The sequence below is a fragment of the Gobius niger genome, assembly GCF_951799975.1.
Source record: "Gobius niger genome assembly, chromosome: 24".
NCBI classification, from domain to species: Eukaryota; Metazoa; Chordata; class Actinopteri; order Gobiiformes; family Gobiidae; genus Gobius; species Gobius niger.
Genome location: NC_136875.1, coordinates 2425502 through 2441047, shown reverse-complemented (window position 1 = coordinate 2441047; position 15546 = coordinate 2425502). Strand labels below are relative to the sequence as shown.

Below are 15546 nucleotides of genomic sequence, written 5' to 3'. Positions count from 1 at the left end.
CAAAGGCAGCAGCAGCACAGTGGATAATGAACAGTCCAGCAGGATACAGGGGCTTTGTCTGTGCGCCTTTGGTATGTCCCAGCCACACACGCACACGCACACGCACACACACACGCACATACCCTCGTTGGTGAAGAGGGCCACGTCCTCCGCCAGCACCTCCCCGGAGCCCACCTGGGTGCGGGCCGACAGGTACAGCTTGTATCGGGCGGCGCGCTCGGGCAGCCTCAGGGTGAAGTCCGTCACGTTAGGGAGGAAGGTCTCCAGGAGGGGGCGCCCACCCCGGGACGACCCGTTCACTGCACACAGCCAGAGACGTGGTTAGGGTTAAAGCTGCTCACCCGACACTACAGTACAGGTCAGGCTTTTTTATGGATTACTTTATAAACATTTATGAATGAAAAAAGGTGAAATCTTCTTTTGCTTTGATCTCTGTTTTACACTTCGGACATTTTCTCACTGAGCTTCATGACGTCGTCACAGAAATGGTTTGGACTTCATAGAGATTAAAGCAGAACTAAGTAACTCATGCCCCTAGAGGCCATAAGCGCCACTGCAGGTGTCATAGCATGCTACGGTTTGTACTCATTAATTGTCCGTGAGAGTAAATAAAAGACGAAGGGACTGAGGGATATGGTACATCCAATTACACAATTTGTAAATTGTTGCCTCCGATACGGAGGCAGCAAAGTTGCAATTGTGGTTTACTTGAGACACCAGGGGGAGATGAAACCTGTATTACCCCCAGAGGGACTAGGGAAGGATTTATTAAGGTAAACAAGGTACTTTATATTGCTTTAAACCATTTCAGGGACAAGGAAGCTCGTGGAGAAAAGGCCAAGAATAAAGGGTGGCCATTTTGACTCATTTTAATTATAAAACATATTTGCAGTAGTTCACCCTTTTTTGTTTCCTACAAAATCCCATGTGTTCATCAAAGGTTAAAGACCAGCTGAAAGGTGGCAAAAATGTACATTTTGCATGGTTGGACATACAACTTCAATTTGCAACAAGACGAAATGGGAGTGAGACAAAAATAAAGGGTAGATATTTGATTGAAAACAACAATAAAACTGAAAGAGTCTGTTTTTGCAGATGAGACCACCTGCCTTTAAAAGGCCAAATCTGTGCAAACATGTGGATTCAGTGTCATTCAGGCTCAGGTCAGCAGATCAGATCAGCTGACACTGGTTGTTCCGAAAACCAAGCACAGAGTTCAGGGAGATGGAGCCTCTCCTTTACTACCCACTGCCCAGTCTCCACCTGTTCTCAAATCTCTCCTAAAAACACACCTCTTTTCAAAGGCGTTTAATGAGAAGCGTTTTCACTGCCTGTTCTATGAACTTGCATGTTTTATGTAAGGCACATTGGCTAACTGCACAGTTTTTAAAGTGCTTTGTAAATAAAGTTGGTTTGGTTTGGATTTTCTGTCAGGTTTTTACACTATCAACAAACTGGCTCCAGTAATGGCCCTGTTTGGGTCGAGGATCCTCCAGCCAATCAGATCCTCCGGCTCAGAGCTGGGGACATTTTTATGAGTCTTCCACTTGACTGTTTTGATCCGTGACCCTCAGGATCTTTTAAGACATTCAAAATGACTGTTTGACTGTGTCCCACCTCAGCAGTGATGGTGCTCTGCCAGAGGCCCTGTGAAAACCTGACAAGCTGACTCTGAATCCACATTTTCTGAATCCACTACTTCACTTTAATTGTTGTTTTCAATAAAAGCTCTACTCACATTTTCTTTTGTCTCACTCTCATTTCTTCTTGTTGCAAAATGATACTTAGAACTTTGTTTTATCGAACCATGAAAGAATCACACAATGTAAAGTAATCAATCCATTAGGGTTTCCACATCCTCTTGTTTGCAGTAGAACTACTGTCCACTCTACCTGCTTGGTACTTGAGCTGGTACCCGATCAGAATCCCGTTGGGCTCCTCGGGTTTGTCCCATTCCAGGAGGAGCGTGTCCAGACCTTTCCGCTTCACCCTGAAGTACTGCGGAGCGTCCGGCACTGTGGACACAGCGTACGGTCAGCGCGTGAGCGTGTGGCGGGCCTGGACGTGTGCACCACGCGAGCCCTTACCTCCCTCCTTGGTGCTGAAGCGGACCGTGTTGCTGGGGGGGCCCTCGTAGCGGCTGTTGGCCACCACCATGTACATGTGGTAGTGGGAGAAGGGCACCAGGTCGAGGAGGACGGCCGACGGCTCCGCTGCGGTGCTGTAGAAGCCTTTGGTCAGCTTCTCTTGACTGACCGCCAGCCCGGGCACCAGGCTGCTCTCCCGCCAGAAATACAACTGTGAACACACGGCCGGTCAGGGGCAGAATCTGCTACACCACACCAGGCACAAGCTTAGGTCCTGCTCATATCGAGAACAGGAGAGAGTCTTAAAGGGGCTGGATGCAAGTTAGCCATTTTATACTCACTACTGCCACCTCAGGCCATACGTGTAACTGCACCTTCTATATTAGTGTGACAGTGCAGGATTTTAGAGGCAGTTGTGGTGAACAGGTCTGAGCTCATTCTACACATTAGGACATGGAGGAACATTTGGGGGAGGAAAAAACATCATTTTAACATTTTTAAACTCCATATAGTCCCTTTAAGCAGGTAACAAAAAACAAAACAAAAAAACTAATCTTTAGATCCAAGTTTTGATGCTGTTGGTCCAGGGACAGGATTAACCTCTTCACCCCCACTATACCTGAGCACATTTTCTCCAGTTCGGTTTTACCCAAATCTAAAAGATTCTTGACTGGAGAGCTGTAGGCTTTTTTCAAGAAACTTTTAGTGTGAGACAACCGTCCAAAACCCCCCCTCAAAGCGCTCACCTTGTACTCCTTGAAGTGTCCGTGCACAGAGGACATGTCCACGGGGGTCCAGTGCAGGTGGACCCTGGTGCTGTCCACTTTGGACACCCTCAGGTTGGTGGGCGGGCTGTCGGGAACTGGGCACAAAACGGGGTTCACTTTGAAAATCACAATTTGAATGAAAGAAACAGAAAACGATCCACTTTTAGACCCCGTCCTTGTTTTTTGTTTGTTTTTTGTTTGTTTTTAAGGCGAGACACTGCAGGTGAATAGGGGAAAAATGTATATTTACAGATATCAATTTGAAACTGTTGCTGTCGATCACTGGCATAAATGTGAGAAAAAAATACATTATAAGTTTTCTGTCATTTTATCTTTTCATATAAGAACAAGGTGTTTTATGCCTAAAAATGCCCCAAATTTCCCATCTTTTCGGCGACGAAATCTGAATAATGGATAGAGCTACATTCAAATTTATGGTTTCATTTTATTGATAAATGAGTTGCCAAGACTTTTTCAGAGGGGATTTTGGATTTCTTGTTTAGTTTTAAAATAAGCTGTTTTTTAGGGGAAAAATTTGTAAAAATTTAATTCTCGCCTTATTTTTTGACATTCAAAACTCAATAAATGGGGCTTAAGGGATTAAATAATAAAAAATCCCTCTGAAAAATCTTCCACATAATGTTCAGTCCAAGGCTGGAAAATGTAAAGTCTTTAGGTCCGACTGACGTGGACATAGTGTCGCCACAATGACAGAAAAATGTGTTTTGAGAAAAAAGCCCTTGAAGTTGTGTTCTCCCATATAAGTCTATGGGGGAACATTGAATCAGCGCAACATTTAAACATGTTATTGTGAAGATTAGGCATATTTTCTGTTTCCGGGTGAAAGCTTGTATGTTCAGAGACCAATTTGGCCCAAAACCTGAAAACTGAAAAAAATTGAGTTTTGCCTGTAGTGTCTCCCCTTAATATTCATTTGCCGTAATTATTGCACGTTATTTCAAAGCATTGCGAAATAATGCAATAATACATTTTCTGGTGATGTCCTCTGGTGGTTTCCGTTTAAAATAACTACACATATTTTCCCCCCTCAGCGTTATGGTTGGCAGCGTTAATCCTGGCACACTAACCAACATTTGCAAACACAACACTAAAGAGGACCCGAGCGTACCGTCCTCTCCAGAGTAGCCCACCACCACGTTGGACTCGGGACCGTGGCCAAAGCGGTTCAGCGCCTGGACCTTGACGTCGTATGGGATGTACGTGGGGGTGTTGGTCACCACGTATCGGGACGCCTCCGTGGTCACGTTGGTCCAGTCGTCGCTGGAGTCGCTGCGTCTCCACCACACGCTGTAGTGCAGGTCCGGGCCGTTCCGCTCCAGGTCCGACAGGGGCTGCACACAAACACAGACACAGCACTGACTCCTCCAACAGTGGAAACATTATCCTCAGGTATGTTTCCACTGGACAACGGGGAGATAATGTGGTGATAATGTGGTCAAACGGCTCCAAAAGGCTTCATCAGCAACACTAAGGTTGAACAAAGGGTAAAAGGATATGACATGAACAGATATGGAGGTCTGAGATTCCCCTGCTGTGCCCCAGGCCTGGAGGGCAAACATTTTTGATAAAACTCTAGATCGGACATAACGCTCGCTGACGTAGTAAATGTGGCGGCCATCTTGTGACTGGCTAACCCCTATGCCACCGATATAAAACCAAGAGCAACATTTTCATTGATCCAAAGGCAGAATGTGAGAACCTCATTGTTAATGACTCTCATATCTCAGTCAGGATCAGCTCATTTTAGCTTTGTTTTCTCCCAGAGCTCAGCGCTAACATTCACTGTGTCACTGTCCCATGTTCATTAAACATTGGTCATGTGGTGTTGTTTTAAAGTCAAATCTAGAGTCATGAAATAAAAACAAGCAGTGTTTCCATGACCATGTCCAACCTGGAGTTTTAAATTAAAGATCTTTGTCCTGGAGGACTCTGTCATATCATGTCACTAATGCTAATGCTAATGCTAATGCTAATGTTATGAGGCAGAGGCTCAGCCCAGGGCAGATCAATAGGCAGGTAACTAGCAGTGATCGACTGAGAGTCGTGTCGTTCAGACTGAGAACAACAAAGGTTTACCCAGAGCAGCCTTTAATAGAGGGGAGGGGCTTAGCCAAGCTAGCCCCTCCCACTGGTCTTTATCTAGTGTGCGTGTGAGCTGGAAATCTCATGGTCTTGTTCCACAGACAGGCGCGTATCAGCCCAAGTTTGGCGAGCTTTTCCATCACAAGGGTCAAACCGGTGTGACCAGGTAAAGGTTTTGGGACCGGCCTCTGGCTGTGGTCAAAGCGTGCTGAATCGTACTAACGTGACGTGAACAGACTGCTGGCTGCTGATAGACAAACAGGAGAGTGGACAGCCCTCACTTTTAACATTCTGGTCAAACAGATTTAATATTTAATATTATATAACATCATACGGCTGTTCTAAAAGGGGATTTTGCGGATATTAGCATTTAGCTGCTGTTAGTGAAACTTTAGCTGGTGTTAGCATGACATTTGCATGTTGCTTGCCTTCATAGTTGAAATTTAGCGGTTTCTTTTCTGTTTTATTAGCCTTAGCACCTCTGAATGATTCCATAACTCCCACCAGAGGGCAGTATTTGTCTACATGTGTTGTCATCGCAGCTCTAAAAAGTGTTAATGACGAGCTGCACAGCGGCTCCTCTGTGGGGGGAACAGAAGGTGTGTGGGATAGTAAATACGTGCACGTAGATCATGGCGTTGGCAGTCGAGTTGTGCTACATGGAACAGAGGCTTTAGTGTTGCTGACAAAGTCTTTTGTCCTTCACTACAGAGTGACTCAAGAACCTTCATCAAAGATGGACAACTCCTGTACGACTGAGAGCTTACACAGGCATGTCAAACTTCATAGTAATTACACACCGTGAAGCATTTCTACAGCTTTGGTCAATGTTCCCTTTCAATATATAATAATATTTAGAAACTCTCTTAACTATTTGTTTATCATTTAGAGGCCACAAATCTGAATCTAGTTTGACAATTAGTGAGATTTCGTGGAAATATCTGTTTTTAGTGAGTGGCTTCAGGGAGTTGGAGCAGATGGACAAAGGACCAAACTCTAGTTTAAAACCACTGCCATTCAAATGTGTTTTTGATTTCAGATGTTCCTTCAGTCCAGTAGTGGTTGAGAGTACCTGGGGACTGTCCGTGTGCTTACCTCCCAGCTGATCTCCATGTTGTCTTTGCTGGAGCCCCACCCTCGCAGACCCCTGGGGATGACGTCTGGAGCTGCAACACAAGAGTCAATGGTACTTACACATGTAATCCACATAAACACTGTGGTAAAGTAGAACCACATCTTATCTTTGAAAAGAGAGTCTTTCTCCTGTGACATAGACCTTTAACCTCCACAAACATGTTTTTGCTCACTGTGCAAAGGCTAGCTAAAACACGTGGTGGAGAGGACAGTACAGACACTGGACTCACCCGCTCCGCTGGTCTTGTAGGGGAGCGAGGGCAGGCTGGGCTCGCTGCGGCCCACGCCGTTGATGGCGATGACTCTGAAGTGGTAGTTGATGAAGGGGGACAGCTGCAGGATGACAGAGTTGTGGTCTCCAGGGTAGGAGGACAGATCCCTCCACACGCCAGGCTCCCACTGGTCCTCCTCAAACTGAACCAGGAACTCTGCACACACAGGACGAGCCACTAACATCAATAACCTGCATTTCAGAAGGCGTCTGTGGGTCAGATACACGTCCAGTGGCCCCTAATTCATCCTATAAGATTATAAAGAAACCACAGAAATTATATAAATGCCATGAAAAGGAAAACAAATATTCCTCCCCTTATGTTTGTATAGCGCCTGGCTTCACCATTCATTTGTATGAGGGATGGAATATTAAATGTAAATCTGGTCCAGGTTTAGGCAAGGCAAGGCAACTTTATTTATACCGCGCATTTCGTACACAAGGCAACTCAATGCACTTGGGATTTAAGACAGGGCGGGACACCTGCACCTTCGACCTGAGGGGAACAGCTCAAAGTCTCTAAAAAACAGAAGGTGTTTTGAGTCTAATAGTATGTTTAACAAAATGTTTGCATTTCTAGGAACCGGCTCAGAACTAAAGGCATTTCTGTTTTTTTTTTCTTGTTTTTAGGGGTTTTGGTTTTCACCGGTTCACTGTTGAACCATCAGTGTTAACCCTAACCCCCGTATAGTCCATTCAGAAAATCGGAAACGCACACAAAAAAGGTCCTGTGATGTAAAATAAAGGCACTAAGCTAACCACCCATACAGCAGCAGGTCCCGAAAGGGTCAAATATGTAACATCACCATTATACAGACATGAAACGTCATTTAAAACAAAGGGAGTGAATCGTGCATGCCAGGATTTTAGAAATAGTGAGGTCCATATTCATCTTGTAGCTCTGGATGCGGAGGTCCCCCCCCCCCCCCCCCCCCCCCACGAAATTTTGAGGTTCCCAAACTTTTCAGGCCACGGCACCCAAAAGCACTCAACAATTTGGACCTCCTTCTGCAAAATGTAATTAGGATTTATAATAATATAAGGCGCAAAACATGACAAAATCTGGTTTAATTATACTGTGTTTCATGATGTTTGGTTCAATTTCACCAAAATATGCTGTATATAATAATAAAAAAAAAATACATCAAATTCAATGTCAGAAAACAAAAAAAATCTCAAAATGATCTCACCCCCACTTTGGGAACCACTGATAATTATATTTCATTTAATCAGAAACAGGCCAAATAATAATAATAACCATAATATGCAGTGGAGTCGTATTTTTGCACTTAAGTTAATTGATATTTATTATCTAATTGAAATGTAATGAGATGTTTTATCTTAATTGAAGAGTAGATTTTTTTTTACTCACCAACTGAAAAGTGATTATTTCAAGTAGACTTTACTTATTTCTAGATTATTCATATTATAAGGTAAAATTATTGTTACTACTTATTACTATCATTATATTATTATCAATTGTGAAATGAATTGACAAATAAAATCTATGAGAATTTAATATTTTTATTTAGTGTAACAATCCAGAGTTTGTTTTTTTTCCCAGTGGGGCCCCCTCAGTCCCTCTGCTGTGGGGCCCCAGTCCCTCTAATGCCCGTGTCAGCTCCGCCCCTGCTCCTGTACAGGGAAAAGCTTTCGTTGCTTTTCCCATGTTTTGCATTTTCTTTGCTTTATTGTTTATTGCGTTTTTGCCACGAACTGTGATGAAGCCACAAAAATGTGACCAAAACATGTCAAAAAGCAACAAAATCGTGATGAAAACACAACCAAAAAGGACGAAACCGCGACGATCACAACGAGGAAGCGGTTTTGGTGAGTTTTGCCGGTCTTAGCTTTCAAATGAGACGCTGCGCTGTAATGCTCGAGTGGATAAAATGTGCTGGGTTACGGGTCTGTAGGTTTATAAACAGTGTGCTGCAGCGGTGTGCGCACCTGTGATGGGGCTGCGGTGGTCGTTCCCGGGGATCCAGGTGAGGCGCACGCTCCGGGCCGCGGGGTCAGAGAGCTCCAGGTCCGTGGGGGCGTCCGGCCGCTCTGCACCGTTCACAGAGAACACGTCAGAATCAGCACCAATGATAAAGCGCTCATTATAAAACCAAACAAGATCCACAACTATAAGTCACAGAATAAACCCACACATTTACACCTGGCTCCACTTCGCCCAAAATACAGTACGGACACTTTTGGGCCATTTTTACTCATTAAACATTTTTAACCCCCACCTTAAAGGAACACTGCGTAACATTTTGGACTATATTGTTGTGGCAAAACAAAACATGCTCCTAATGACCAGCTCGAACACAGAAAATGCTGTTTCTGCAGTGTGTAATCAAAGAATGGATTTGGATGTGAAACTAACCTGTTTAAATCTCAAATTCTACTGCCTTTAGTCACATCTCCATGGAGACGAGCTGGAGACGTACCCACTCCCAGTAAAGTTTACAGCCATATCTTAGGCGGGGTGAGCCTCATAGATGTTAGTTTGTACAATTCTGAGGTATTTTTCAATGAAAATAATGGTCATAAAATAAATGCTTGTATTTCAATTTTATTTATTGGGTAAAATTCTACACGGTGTGGCTTTAAAGGAACAGACCACCGTTTTTACATTATGTTCTTACCTTAGCTTAGCCTTAGACGAGTTGATGTGTACCTGTCAGGTTTTTGTGCGTGTGCTTAATAGACCAAAGATGTTGTTAGCATTTAGCCTTTCAGTGTATTCCTATAGCTCAGCACTTCAACGTCCAGGCAGTAAAGTGGAAGTGCTCTAAGGTGTTGTTACGCCTTACAATATAGTACCTGTATAGTTCTATGTATAGTACCCTTTTGTATCCGCTACGAAAACCAACATGTTTCATTTTGTGTCACTCGACTTGGATCGCGTAACTACTCACGTAACTGTGTTTAAATAGGGAAAACGTGGAACAGCTCGGTCGCTTCAAACTTCACCCCAGTCTGGAGCTATAGGAATACGCTGGGAGAGGCTAACAACATCTTTGGTCGTTTTGCGTGACTGAGCGCACGCACAAAGACCAGACAGGTACGCATCAACTCGTCTAAGCTCAAGTAAGGACATGTCTCAGTATGGAAAAAACGGTGGCCTGTTCCTTTAACAGAGTGCATTTTCTCCAGCTTGGCTTTACCCAAACGTAAAAGCTTCCTGAACACGGTGTCAAAATAGAAACAGAAATAACACAAAAACGAGGATGCAAATGCAGCAAAAAAGCAACCGAAGAAAAACACATAAGTGACAAAAAAAAAACAATGAAAAAGTGATGAAAAAAAAAAAAAAATCTGAACCAATGGGGAAACATTTGGGAAAAATTTGGAGTAAAAATGTAAAAATGGGGGGAACAACTTAAAAAAAAGATTGGGGGAATGGGAGTGGGGGGTAAAGAAATAAAAATTGAGGAAAAAAATATTGGGGGGGGGGGGGGGGGGAAGCACATTTCAGCCTATTTCTGATGATGGTTTGCAAAAATGAATGGCTTCACTGAGATATGGCCCAGCCCTACATGTATGTGCTCAGAGCAGGAGCCACAGACTAGTTTCAGGAGGATCAGAGTCCATTGTACGCGACACAGGTCCTAAAGACATGCTGAACAGTGTTAAGAGGTGAGCGGGAGTTACCTGGTGGCAGGGCACTAGACACTGAGGGGTGCAGGGAGGCTTGCTCTGTGGAGGGCAGGTCAGTCAGGGTTAGACACAATCACACAGCAACTCTATTAGAATCCACAACAAAACAAATATCTGCAGAACTTAGAATGCCTGGATATAGAGAACACTGGACTTGTTTCCATTTATTCATCCATGTATAAATCCTATGGATATTTATGGGGAAGTGTCACTATAGATACAGAGGGCATCACGTCATAGAAGGGGGCGTGGCTTCGCCGAGGGGGAAAATAGAATCTTTAGAGAAGCCATTTTCTGGTGGAATATGAACTCATTTATCACATAAATAAAGTCAAATGTAAATCGGGCCCATATGGATATTTTCTCACAGCAGATTGTTCAGCAGAAGTGAAAAAACGGCAGTTGTAGCTAGCGCTAGCTAACCGTTAGCATTAGCCCGATGCTAACATGTAATTGTTAGCATTCTCCGTTATTCATGTATTTATGGGCTGTTGAACCACTTTGCTCCTCTCCATGTCTTTGTTTCTTTATTTAGTAGAAACTATGTTCATAATTCAGCGTTTGTTAAAGTAGTTTTTGAATAATTAGACAAATTAGACAAAATTGTTTTCCCCCTTAACTGTTTTCAAGAATGACCATATATGGGCGGTTCCAGAGATGCCGTCTGTATCTATTGACCCTTTAATTGTTTGCAAACATTCCGGGCTTATCTGGAGGCAGGAAGTGAGATTCCTATCTATTTCCATTGCAACTGTTGTCATAGTAACGATAAACAAATGTCTAACCGTTTTTGGAAATGTCAGATAAACCTTATTTTATCGTCTAAAATGTCATTCCTCTGCACATTATGTCCCAACAGGACCACATGTTTTAGTTGCAGTTTTACTCTTATTATCACTAGTTTTAGTTTAATCTTATTTCTCTTGATCACTTCCTGCCTCCATCTGATGCCACTGATGACGTCAGCAGTTAAAGGGTCTATACCTTCACCTTTAGGCCACAGTCTAGGACATAATATTTTGCCCCACATTTCCCCCTCAATTTGTAATGACCAACAGCATTAAAACTTGTCTCTAAAGATGCTGCTTTTATTTTGTAGATACCAGTAGTACATAAACTTTTTTCCTGATACCAGACTGTACCCGGCCTTAGTCAGGACTCTCTGTGGACGATCCTTTGTTTTGATCTTTTTCACAGTCTGATTATTGGTCCAGTAAATATAAACCATAAACCAGACTCACATATCTGCACAATGACAGGAATGACTTCATCTCCACGATCAACAAACCCAAACAAGTCCAAACTCCTCCAATCAAAGTGTTTAGTTCCGTTAAGAGAGTTAGGGCACTTTGTTAGAGATTAATGAGCATTCTCAGCTGGAGCTTATATTTATATTTAAAGTGATAGTCTGTAAGTTTAACTGTTTTACAAATGTATTAGATTTTGTATCATTGAGTGCCAGGGTCAAGGATGAATAAAAACATACAAGCCCCTCCTTTTGCTGATTTCAGAATATGCGGGCTCTCACTTTGACCAATGAGACCAGCTAGGAGTGGCTTTCTGGTCCAATCTTACAGACTCCAATCTTACAGACTATCACTTTAATGTAAAATACTGTATTGTCTTCTCAAATGATCACTGCATGAGGATTAAACAAGCCAAACCAGCTGAGATGATTCTAACAACCCCCCGATAACCTCAGGAGTGACTTCTCAGTACATAAAACAAGACCAGTGTTTTCTGGGACAGTTGAGAAGCACAGTGTTAGGTAGTAGTTCCTCTGCTGCTCACCCAGGACAGTGACACGTCCCGAGGCCTCGTCCCGGTCAATGCTGGTCCAGGCCGTGCACGTGTAGGTTCCCTCGTCCCCCTCCTGCACGTCTGAGATGGTCAGAGAGTCCTCGTCCTTACGGAACCTGTACCACACAGACACTGGTCAGGCCCCCTCACGTGAGTCACCGTCAGGTACCTTCAGCACGTGTGGTACCAGTGACTTAGGATGCACAATCTATATCAAGGGTCTCCAAGGACATTTGACTGGGGGCCGAGACATATCGGGAGTGAATCAGAAAAGTTCCAGTAGAATGTGTTTTTGTGAATGTTCTATTGAGGGAACGTTTTGAGTAAATGAATAATAATGAGCCGGACTGGACTGTAGCCTTACTCTTCTATTGCACTTTACAAGCCTGTGTCACAAGTCTCTGCTACACTGTAGTCAGCAGGGGTCCTCAAACTACAGAGGTGATTTAATCCGGCCCGATTTGTAGAGCACAAATCCAGTATGTCATAAAAAAAAGTACTCTTCTAGTTTCTAGCCCATTCCTGTGCGGAGTTAGGATATTTTAACTAAATAACCAGTTTACTCATTCCAGCCACTAGGGGGCAATTTGAATAAATAAAACATAATTCCACAGGTGTCCAGCAGAGGGCACTTACATAAGAGATCAGAATATAAACACATTATAGCCACGTGGTAAATGAAGCTTAACCACAGAGTGTGGAGAGAATGAATAATGACGACAGTACTTTGAGAAACTTGTGAACAGGCTTGTAAAGCACAAGTGTAAGACGTTAGTACTTTGGTCACATTACATAATGATGTTTTATTTGAAAATACAAACAAATGGAAATTAAAACAAAGTGTGAAGACTTGATTTCTATTTTTGCAAACCACGACAGTGAAACAAACATGAGCCTGAATCAAGTGTTGATCTTGTGGATAAAGTCGTGGGGTCGACTGTACAGGTGAGTCGTATTTACTTCACAAAGAGGCATTTTTGTCTGAGTCATACAATTATATGTTAAAGCCAACCCGGTCCGGCCCCCCATCACAGTCAGGAACAATAATGTGGCCCCCAGAGAAAAAAGTCTGAGGACCTCTGCTTTAATGTGTTGTATATATCCTGATCTCTTATTATGTCAGTGCCCCCTGCTGGACATCCATAAGTCTGCACAGGAATGGGCTACAAACAAACACACTCAGAAATGTGTGCTCGACAAGTGCACTACAAAAAGTAAATATCAAGCATTGGCTTAAATGACTTGAATTGAGGAAATGTATCTTGTTTTGAGCGGTTTTCACTCATTTAGACACTTTTCCTGATCGGACCCAGTTTGCTTTGCTTGTTTGAGGACATTTCAGACCAGTTCTAGGGTAAATCTCGCTTTAAATAAGATAGTAAAATTGCCAATGAGATAAGACCAATTTTCTCACCCCATTGGCAAAGAAAATGACCTGAAATAAGGACGAAATGTATCGAAACGAGTCAGAAACATCTCAGAACAAGTGAAATAATCCAGGACAAATGCCCAACAACTTCTTAACTCGTCAAAACAACTAAAATTTGGATCATTATGCTCAAATTGAGATGTTTATACTGATCTACTTAAATACTTTTTGCAATGTGAGGGGCCGGAGTGAATCATCATCTAGCCCGCGGGCCGCCTGTTGGAGACCCCTGATCTATATGTTGGATAAAAGGGCTGAAGCAACTAATCGATTAGTGTGACACAAGTATTTTAGTCATTGATCAATGGTTTTCTGGTAAACACAGACTCAGATAGAGCAAAAACAGGATGAAAATGTGGTGTTTTGGGAGAAGCTCGGTACCTCCAGCCCAGGTGCAGAGGCGCGTCGTCTTTGCTCCAGCTGACGGACAGGGCCAGGCTGGGGTCGGCCTTCACCTTGCAGTCCAGCCTCACCGTGGAGCCCCTGACGGCCGACTGGTGCTCCGGGGCCCGCACGATCCGCGTGGGCTCTGGACGGGGAGAGGTCAGAGGTCAGCACTCACACACATGTGGATGTCACTGTCAGATTCTTCTTTCACTTCCTGATGGACACACTATTCATCTGGTTTATCCAATCAAACCACTTCTGCTCAGACCAAGGGAGCGGCTTTGGGCTTTAAAATACAAGTTGATAGTTTGTGTGTGTTTCAAGATCCTGTAGATGACCAAATTCTGCCCAAAAGGACTTTCACCCCCCTGATTGAGAATGGTGAACCGTGTGTGCGCGTGTGGGGCCTGACCTTTGACCTGCAGCTGCACCTGGTTCTCCGCCGTGCCCAGGATGCTGTTGGCCACGCAGGTGTAGGTGCCCTCGTCCTCCGCCCTCGTCCTCTTGATCTCCAGCGTGCCGTTGATGTAGACGCGGTAGTGCCCCCCGTCCAGGCCGCTGCCCTGGCCGTTCTTGAACCTGCACAAAGCGGCAACGTTCACCATTCTGAGGTCCGCGGATGAGACTGAGGAGGTTAGCGCCCCCTCTGGGTGAAAACAGCAGCTCTCGTCCATTGAAATGAATGAGCGGAGATCATGTAAGAACGTCCAATTCATTTTTGCTTTGTTTGATGCAATGGAAGTGACCTGTTGCTTCAGGTCATTCATAGAGGAGGCGTTAAAGCTTTGAAAGTGAGCTGGACTTCGCTGTCATCATGATCATTTTGTGTAATTATACTTTGTAGTGGAACACTTCATGTAACCATATTTAAATAGGGAAAAGACCTGTTTTGGAGCTATAGAGGAGAGAGGGAGAGGCTAAATGCTAACGCCGTCTGCGCTGTGTTTACGTGACTGAAGGCACGGGGGAAGATCAGACAGGTCCTAAAGAACTCGTCAAAGCTCAGGTAAGAACATATCTCAGTATGTAAACACGGTGGCCTGTTCCTTTAAAGAGTCATTACCGCCTCAACTTTAATCCTGTCCCTTTATAATGTTATTAAATGGAATGTATGCAGCCTCCCCTTATGAGAGCTAAACATCCATGATTTTATTTAGCAGCTAATGTAGCTGCTATTGCTAACATAGGGTGACCCAATTTTCCAACTTAAAAACTGGGACAAAATTTGTGAATATGCCTGATCTTGACTGTCCTTTCCCATGTCTAATGCTACAACTGTTCATATCACATGACCTCATCTCCATAGAGCTGCTGCAAGTCGGTTTTCAGTTGGTTAGACTGACCAAAAATCAGGACAAGTGGGACAAATCAGTGGTTTTGGAGAAATCTATTGGGATGTGGGACAAAAGACTCAAAACTGGGACTCCCTTGCTAACGTCAATGTGCGTTTTTAGACACAGAGTCATTAATTAGGCCTAACGCTGAGCACATTTGATCAGTCTGAATATTTACTGTTTAAAGACGAAACAAAGCGCCTAATACTCAACCACAAGGGGGAGCTGTTTCTTCAATAATGAGCCCTGACATGGCCTTGACAGACAGTAGCAATATAAACTCACTCATACAAGTGTCCAACATTAAGAAACTGTGACAGGCCTTTGTTTAACCTGAGCCTCACACCGCTCTGAGCCTCACACTGCTGAGCCTCACACTGCTGAGCCTCACACTGCTGACCCTCACACTGCTGACCCTCACACTGCTGAGCCTCACACCGCTGAGCCTCACACTGCTGAGCCTCACACTGCTCTGAGCCTCACACTGCTGAGCCTCACACTGCTGAGCCTCACACCGCTGAGCCTCACACATCCGGCTGGTGTGGATCAGAAGCACATGTATTCAGGACGTATCTGTGTC

General features: G+C 43.9%; 1 protein-coding gene across 22 annotated transcripts in view; it reads right to left on the bottom strand.

Annotated features, from left to right (window-relative positions):
* Positions 1-15546, bottom strand: part of nfasca (neurofascin homolog (chicken) a) — a 107378-nt gene that overhangs the window by 31578 nt on the left and 60254 nt on the right. For 21 of the 22 annotated variants that reach the window (XR_013794205.1, XR_013794206.1, XM_079582460.1 and 18 more), the window contains 12 exons: positions 14045-14211; positions 13627-13774; positions 11808-11932; positions 10011-10055; positions 8313-8414; positions 6322-6519; positions 6053-6123; positions 3984-4206; positions 2834-2949; positions 2088-2298; positions 1893-2015; positions 123-299 (listed from right to left, as the gene is read on the bottom strand). Coding sequence is in view for 20 of the 22 variants with exons in the window: in XM_079582460.1 (XP_079438586.1) it covers positions 123-299; positions 1893-2015; positions 2088-2298; positions 2834-2949; positions 3984-4206; positions 6053-6123; positions 6322-6519; positions 8313-8414; positions 10011-10055; positions 11808-11932; positions 13627-13774; positions 14045-14211 (1706 nt within the window). In the remaining 2 variants the exon portion in view is untranslated. The remainder of the gene's footprint in view (positions 1-122; positions 300-1892; positions 2016-2087; positions 2299-2833; positions 2950-3983; positions 4207-6052; positions 6124-6321; positions 6520-8312; positions 8415-10010; positions 10056-11807; positions 11933-13626; positions 13775-14044; positions 14212-15546) is intronic. The other variant, XM_079582477.1, reaches the window with a different exon arrangement.